Source organism: Pundamilia nyererei, unplaced genomic scaffold, assembly GCF_000239375.1.
Source record: "Pundamilia nyererei isolate P.nyererei 1_Seehausen unplaced genomic scaffold, PunNye1.0 scaffold01834, whole genome shotgun sequence".
Classification (NCBI taxonomy): domain Eukaryota; kingdom Metazoa; phylum Chordata; class Actinopteri; order Cichliformes; family Cichlidae; genus Pundamilia; species Pundamilia nyererei.
The window spans coordinates 1-8241 of NW_005189235.1; the positions used below are offsets into that span (position 1 = coordinate 1).

The window sequence follows — 8241 nt, forward strand, 5'->3', positions numbered from 1 at the left end:
TCTGAATTATTTTTTCTCAGTCTTCAAGCCTTTGTCGCGTCGTTGTGATGTAATCGGCCTACAAATGCGGCCTCAGGAGGATGTAGCCTCTGAATTTGGACACAGCTACTCTGTAACCAACAACATTAGCTAACTGATGTATGCTAGCTACCAAATCCTTGATGGAATCCATGAGTTTCCTAAATAGTTCCTGAATAGTTAAAAATGTGTGAAAACTGGACATCAGATTAATTTTGCTACTTACTGTATCTTGTGGATGTGTACAATATCATATGCATCCTTAGTTTTAGCTTTTATCTTTGACCAAATGATCAATAAACGAGTGTGGGCCTGTGTTCCTACTCTTTGTTCTAGGAAACCTCTTCACATTCTACATGATCTGTTTCCGTAATTGTGGGATGTCCAACACAGCCATCATCTACCTCAGTTGTCTAGCTATTGCTGACATTTTCTACTTGGTGTGGGTAATTCTTATTGACCTAACTCTCGCCTTCTGGACCCTGCAGCCCTTCTGGCACTCTTACCCCTGGTGTAGCATTCTGGGATTTTTGCAGTATGGGTCACTCTACAGCTCCTCTTGGATTGTGGTGGTGTTCACCATCGAGCGTTACTTGGTCCTCCGCAGCACGGCTGTCAAACAGCATTTGTCACAAACTAGGGTCACTAAGCTTACCTGCATAGCTATTGTGCTGGTATCCCACCTGGTCTCTGTGCCTCTGGCTTGGATCAATATTGTCACACCTGTGAACCTCACAGTGGATGGAGAGAACATCACATTGCCCAGATGTCTATACCGCAATGAGACCTACACTACTGTTATAGTGTGGATAACTACATTCCTCTCAGGAGGAATTCCGATCGTGTTGGTTATCATTTTCAATTACCTCATTGGGTACCATTTGTGCAACGCCAGTAAGCTCTTCACTAAAGAGGAGTATCGTGTCATGCAGGGTAAAAGCACGAGGGGCATGTTGAGGAGGACCATTCTCCTGCTGGGAACCGTCTCTGTGGCTTTTGTTGTGCTTAGCCTTCCTCGTTTTGTCACGTATTGCATCTTGAGGACCAACTACAATAATGAGAATTTTAATAGAAACGACTACAGCATTCCAATCAACGTTGCCGGAGACATTGCCAACATGCTGCAGAACCTGAACTCCACCACAAACTTCCTACTCTACTGTATGGTCAGTCGCCGCTTCCGGCAAGAGCTGGTCCAGGTACTGACTTGTAATGAGAAGGCACTTGAACTGGGCTCTGTCCTCACAAATACTACCATGAAAGTTTTTTCAGTGGTGGATCATAAGGCTTCATATTCCAGCAACCCTGTGTCTGTGGTGCTAACCAGTTTAAAACCTACAGAATAGAACGAACTCCAATAAGATAAAAAGGTTAAAGTTTCTTCTTTAAACTAGTTTTAACATAAAAGCTGTGAATCAAGGTAAACTTACCTAATTTTATAGGCTGTATCCCCGGAAACTCATCAACTTCGATATTAACCTAAAGCCAGAATGATGTGTTTGGTTGGTTTACACAGGTAGAACAGTATCAGCATATACGCAGATGGTGTATATGAAAAACTTGTTTAACATGATATATTGCAAAAACAGATACTTGGGACGAATTCTGAAAAGGTGTCAAAATGTCAAATGAAGTGACAGGACTTGAAAGAAAGATTAAAATATCTATGTTGGTGTCATGGCTCTCAATACATACAACAATATTAGATTGCAGCAAAAGCCCAAATTGGACAGATGGATGACCTGCTCTGAAACACCTCAACAATTTCTTGATTGCTATGAAGTTATACATATGTCCCAAAAAGCTGAATCCAACAGATAAACAGATATTTTGTGAATTAATGCCACAGATAAGCCTCTATTTCTTAAAAAAAATTATGACTGAGATTTAAAAATTTATTTTGTATTCAATATGACCCAAAATGAGTGACTGAGCCCATAAACTTAACCTCTCAAAACGTTTTCCTTCTAAGTCAGAAAGCCATTTTTCCATGGACTTCTATGGGACTGGGAGTCCTTTTGCATTCACAGCTATCGTCATCAGGTGGACTTGAGACAGAAGGCAGGTTTAAGGAACTGCATATTGGCTGAATTTTTCCAACCGGGGTCCTACGTCTATGTTTTTACTGTATGTGATGCCAAGATATAAAGTACATCTACTGACATCGTCACCAACAGTCACTGGTTACTAAAGTTACATTATTAACCCAGAAGGTTGATTTTGGGCACTCTTGTTGTTTTAAAATCAACCTTCTGTACTACTGAAGGGTGTACTACCAAGGAAATAAGTCAGGCTTTCTTTGTATAAGCTGACTTGACAAAACCTAAAACCCCAGTCAGAGATGAGCGATATCACGCTATAATTTCTGCAACTTTCTCTGTTGAGGTGGCCTTTCTTTGCTGTGTCATATGATCTTTTTCCATATAAAATTATCCCTATGAATTCTGCCTATCATTCACAGTAGAGCTCTGGAACTTTAAAACTGGCCTGTACCTTAATAAAGGCGATGTGGAAATTTAGTTTGTTGGCAGAAGTTAAATCAATTTTATTGATTGACAGGTGCTCTTTGTGTGTGTTCTGCATTCTACTAACTGCGCTGTAAAAGAGCAGCAGATCAGAATCAAGTATATGAACATTTACACATTTTCTGCATCATCAGATGAACATTCCAGCAACATTGTGACGGTTGTACAGCTGCGCTTCATTTGCAATATCAGTGAGGTACAAAAGCCATGATACAGAGATACAATTTAAATTCTAATATGCAAAGAAAAAAAATCATGTGCAAGTCCAGCCGTTTGTAAAAAGAAATCCTGAACATAACCCGCTCCTGTTCAGGTTAAATTACCACCATTTTTTAGTCAGGTAGAAAGAGAGCCACTTTCATGACAAACAACTTAAAACAAGACTTTCTTGCTAACCTAGTAATCTAGCTTAATGACACACCCCTCTTGGTTTCTTCTTCCAAGCACAGGAATGACCAGTGTTGAACATCAGAAAGAATGCAAGTTTAAGATATTAAACTAGTTCTCTTTTCAGACCCAGAAGTTACTGCATTTTTTCCCATCCACACAAAAACATGGTATGCATTTTGCTCAAAGAACCATTATATACAACCTTTTGCCCGACTGTGGGCCTTTGTCAATACAGTTTGTTTATAAAACAAAAAAGGAAAATCAGACTTGGGTGTGATATGGATCATGTCTAGTTATGAAACAAAAACATGTTCTTGGTTGATGGCCTTGAAAATGGGTCACTGTACCGTTTTATACATGCTGTAGTATATGTTCTTTACCTGTCAAGTCCTGTGTATCCTTTTCCCCCCTGCTGCTTCAATTTCATTGCTTCACAATGTGTGATGAAAACAAAACATGACACCTTTCCAACAAAACAGTTGAATGTGGCTAGCTGCAGCCTGCCTACCTGGTTGAAGAAGCAACCTGATTGGCAGCCCTGGAGTTCACGCTCCACACCTTTTGCATAAATGGGTCACGAGACTTCCAAGATTTGCATAAGACAGGAAGGAACAAGCAGCGGGAATGTTTCCTGTTTGCCACAAAACAGGTTTGTGCTGAGGCTGAGCAGCTTTAAGCGAAGGTAGGTGTGAAAACACATTGGCTTTGTTCTTTAACTTGTAATGTCAAACACCATGTTAACTTTTGACTCTTTTTTTTTTTTAGTTATTGTTTAAAAAGAAATACCTGGCATTGCTTTTGATGAATGATTCTGACCTTTGTACTTGTTTGTCACGATCAGGTTACGCTTCAACCCACCTGTAGAGATCCTCCGTTTTCACTTGTTTCAGTGTGAAAAATAAAAGAACACATGAATACTTCTACCGAGAAGCGTTTGCCATATTAAGGGTAATGCTTTTCCCTGTGGTTCTAGTCTCGGTTTGTAACCGCCATGTTGATTTTATGTAGGGCGTTTTGCTGTGTGTGTGTGTGTATGTGCGTGCGTGTGTTTTTGTGTGTGTCTGTCTTTAAGGTGCCATGTTGCAACAGATTATTTTAACACTGCTTTCATTTTCACCACAGAGGCCAAAGACACTTTTAATTGGTAAAATAAAATTAAAAAAATGGACCCTTATAAAGGTAGGAAGGCACAGACACAGAGCTATCAGCTTGCCAAAAATGCCATTTTAAGTGAAGTGAGTAAAAACCTGTTGATCTTTTCCTTCTTGCTTTCAGGGCCTTGTCCCCATCATAGCATTCCTGTTGAAATGGGTGAGACTCTGGACTTGGAACGGCTCCCCCCATGTGAACAGTGTAACGCACACACAGAGACCGTCAAAAGGCTAGAGGCCCGTGAATTTGAGCCTCCACAGCGGGCAGCAAAACAAGTGGGCTTGAGTAAATTCCCTGAGAACCAGTATAAGCACCAGTTTCGCATTAACTCTCCAGCAGCACCACTCTCGGGACACGTGAATGCCCCATTCATGGAAGATTTTTGGCATGTTAGCCTAAGACAGAAAGTGCAGTATAAGCAAGACCCCATAGGCCCTTCAAGCCAGCACCGGAGCCACTCTGTGGACGATGCAGAGTACTTGGAGCCCCCCCAACCGCTCAAATCGGACTTCAACAGCATCAACTATGTTAAAATGCCAATTCCACATATGCCATGTGAGTATGTCAGTGAATTACCACTGGATTGTTTCATTTAAGTAGATCTGAAAAATTATCCAATATTTACACAGAACACCGTAAAAGAGGTCACAAATGAAAGGAAAAATAATCTGTACCTTAATCCCTTACAATGTCTCAGTTTTTGCTGATATGTTTGGAGTCCACAGATTTACGTGGAAAACAAAAAAATACGTAATGCATAGGTTTCTCTACTGTTTACTGAAACCTTTCAGCATAAACAATCACACCCACAACTTTAGGCCTGTGAAGAAAAAAAAAATCCAACCAGGTGAGCAGGAAAACAAATTCACACAGAAGTCAGCGCTGCTGTGCCACATTGTAACAGGCTGTAAAAATGTTAAGCATTTTAAAATGGGATTCTATAGGGACTGACAAGCTGGTGAACTGTAGCTTTTAGCTTCCTTTTTCAGCCCTGTTTGTTGATACTGTGTCATAGGACACTAAAACACCAAACTCATGCCCACTTTAAGACATCTTTACTTTGCGGCTGGCGCTCAATAACATGGAAACATCGAGTGTCCCATAACAAATGCTAACTATAATTGGTCATATTGTGACTATGAATTTGACATATGATATTGAATGTCACTGAAAAAAATTGGTTGTAGGCAGCAATCATTTAAAACCATAATTTTAGCACTCAAGAACAAACAGTAAATGTGCTATTGCATTCCAGAAGCAGGACAATCTGCATCTCATTTCTGCTAAACCATCTGAAAGAGGAACTTATGTCTGCTCCTCTGTGTCTGTCTGCAGGCCACATGCCAATGCAGGGAAGCTGTCTGAAACAGCGCGCGTGCTGGCCTCCAGCAAACCTGCGCGGACGCGATAATTATTGTCATCAAGACCCGGGTTACCCAGCAGCCCGACACCAGGAGCCTCAACCTCACCAGAAAATGTTTGTCATTATGATCTACTAATTCTAGCATTGGTTCACTGGTGGAATACTTTCCCCAATACCGTATGTTGTGAGTCACTCTGTGGTCATTTCTCATCATTTCCCTCCACAGGAATCTCTCTCAAAATGGGCAGCAACTTAAAGGTGCTCTTAATGGTCACTGTGGTTCTGCGCCTCCCTATGCAACACCTCCTCTAGACGTGATGCATGAGGTCAGCGTGGGTTGCTCCGACCTTGCAGGCGCAGGATCGGGCACGAAGGAGATCAGGAGGACCATCAGTCTTCCCGAGGAGTGCAGTAAGTCCCACCATGTGCCAAAGCATGCATCATTCCCTTCTGTTTCATGTTTCCCTTCTGTTCAGGATAATGACTGATGGGTTTTTTTGTTTTCTGTTTTTCCCCTCCCTCATTGACAGGAAGAGTTTTTATCACATATTCAGTGGACATAGCCAAGGAAATGTTCATGTTTGTTAAATTTCTCGTGGACCAAGGCTTTAGACCCTCAGTAAGTCCATCAGCCTTTGATTTCCCGCAGATGCTCACTCCACTTCAAATGTTCTCACTCGCTCTGCCTTTCCTCAGCTCGACATGTTTGACAGTTCAATCCGAAGCATGGGTATCAACCAATGGATGGACCGTTTTCTGAATGATGTAAGTGTGACGGCTGAGTTTGATTAGGCAATTCTTCAACTCTTATCACAGCTGTGCTGAAAAATTGACAGTGAGGATTGTTTTGACAGAAATCAGTGCTGATCATTGTGGCCATCAGCCCCAAGTACAAAGCGGATGTGGAAGGAGATGGAGTCGATGAGCATGGCCTGCACACAAAGTACATCCACAACCAGGTAAATGGCCTCTTAGGAACTGAGAAGCAAATATTTTCTCACAATGTCTCCCTCTTGTGGCTTTTCTGTATCATTATAGTACCTCCTCTCACATTTCAATTGCATGGAAGAATGAGGAAATACCTCCCAGGGACTGAAAACAGCCGTTCCTCCCAGATTCCTCACTGTGTTAGTGTGCCAGAGCAGAGTGCAGTCAAATTCTTCTGCTTTCTGTCAGAGCATCAATCACAATGTGTAATTGTGTCAATGTTAGGTGACAAGGAAAATACATTTTGGTTGAACTCATGAGTGAAGCCTTTGTTTAGTTCTATCACTGACTATCCTTTCACAATGGCACAGATTCAAAATGAGTACATCCAGCAAGGCTGCCTGAACTTCAGACTGGTTCCTGTGATGTTTCCCAATGCAGCCAAGGTAAGATTGATCAACACATGATTGGGGGGACGGACGGACATGTCTTTGTGATTTGTGTGAACTGACCCTTTAATAAACCACTCACCATCACCCCGCATTGGAAGCATAAGTAAAACCTATGTGAGGAAATAAAACCCTCCAAAAAAACTGATTGAAAAGAAAAGGACAAATAAAGTTTACAGCTTTGTGTAGACTATAAACAGGAAAGAGATGAGGGCAGTTAGGTTCCAGGTAAAAGGCCCATGAATCCAGAGGATTAAGTACATTGACTGTGCATGCTAACCCACGGCTACCCCTCGTATCCTCTTACAGGCTCATGTACCCAGCTGGCTTCAGAGTACCAGAATCTACCGTTGGCCCCAGGACACCCAGGATTTGCTTCTGCGTCTCTTGAGGGAGGAGCGCTACATCATCCCACACCGGAGTGCTGACCTCACCCTCACGTTCCGTCCTGTCTGAGAGCAGTAAAAAGAGGACTGGGACAAAATATGTGGCATAGTTAAAATTGTTTACTTTACCCCAGATTTACTGATCTTTTACAGTGTTCAGTTATAAACAATCAATGAAGTTGAAGTTTAATCTAACTTTTACAAGTAGATTAAACGTACTTGTTTATTTCCGACAAATCTGCTTTTACACTGGCCAATCAGAGCTTTGTAGGTTTCATTTTGGTTTCTTATTCTTTCCTTAATATACACTTCAAATGAATTTAACCAATATTTGTCTACAAGAAGGCAGAAAGGCTTTTTTCTAGCTTATTATATTAGAAACATTAGTACATATCTGAAGTTGTGATTTTGTGCATGTGAAAGATCTGGCTTAGTCTTCACCAACACTTACAAATATCTGGATATTCAGCCACATAATTATTTATCTAATCTATTTTTTTCCTAACAGTGTACAGTTAAGTGCTGGGCAGGTACAGTGCTTTAAGAGTAATCTCAAAACTGAGAAGCATTAGTATATTTTGAGAAGTGTGTTTATTTTTAATATCTTTCAGCTCACAAGGCAACGCAGGCCACTACTACTACTAATGATAAAAAAAACTATATAGAGATAGAGAGATATAGAAAATCAACCAAAAAAGGAGTACTAAGTAGGACTGTAAAAAAACAAACAAAAAGAACATTCTGGATGTAAAATTGCAAAGCATTTAGAGAATTCATGATCTAGAGTAAATAAGTATCACTAACATATTTCTGTACATAATAGAAAAAGCTGAAAATTGATATTGAGCGGCTATGATTTTCAAGACGTGATTCAGCGGTAGACTGCATGGGCTAAGGATTTGTTCTGAAAGAGTCCGTGGATGTGATATCTGACTGCATTTACAAATGCACGTTCAAAAACCACGCAAACGCACAGACCACCACTATGATCCAGGAATACTTCTACCCTCTGGAGTAAAGATGAGAGTGAA

At 40.9% G+C, this 8241-nt stretch overlaps 2 protein-coding genes across 2 annotated transcripts; both read left to right on the forward strand.

Annotated features, from left to right (window-relative positions):
* Positions 1 to 354: 354 nt before the first annotated feature.
* On the forward strand, positions 355 to 1364 carry LOC102204776 (probable G-protein coupled receptor 139; the record flags this gene model as incomplete). Its single annotated transcript, XM_005755542.1, has 1 exon — positions 355 to 1364. A coding segment is annotated over one exon (1010 nt), but the record flags the coding sequence as incomplete, so codon positions are not given.
* A 1215-nt stretch (positions 1365 to 2579) lies between these two features.
* LOC102204507 (adapter protein CIKS-like) lies at positions 2580 to 8234 on the forward strand. The gene is made up of 11 exons (XM_005755541.2): positions 2580 to 3615; positions 3775 to 3881; positions 4056 to 4112; positions 4209 to 4640; positions 5421 to 5562; positions 5675 to 5859; positions 5979 to 6067; positions 6145 to 6213; positions 6303 to 6407; positions 6747 to 6821; positions 7134 to 8234. The coding sequence occupies exons 3-11, from the start codon at positions 4097 to 4099 to the stop codon at positions 7278 to 7280; spliced, it is 1260 nt and encodes a 419-aa protein (XP_005755598.1). The 5' UTR covers positions 2580 to 3615; positions 3775 to 3881; positions 4056 to 4096; the 3' UTR covers positions 7281 to 8234.
* Positions 8235 to 8241: the final 7 nt, after the last annotated feature.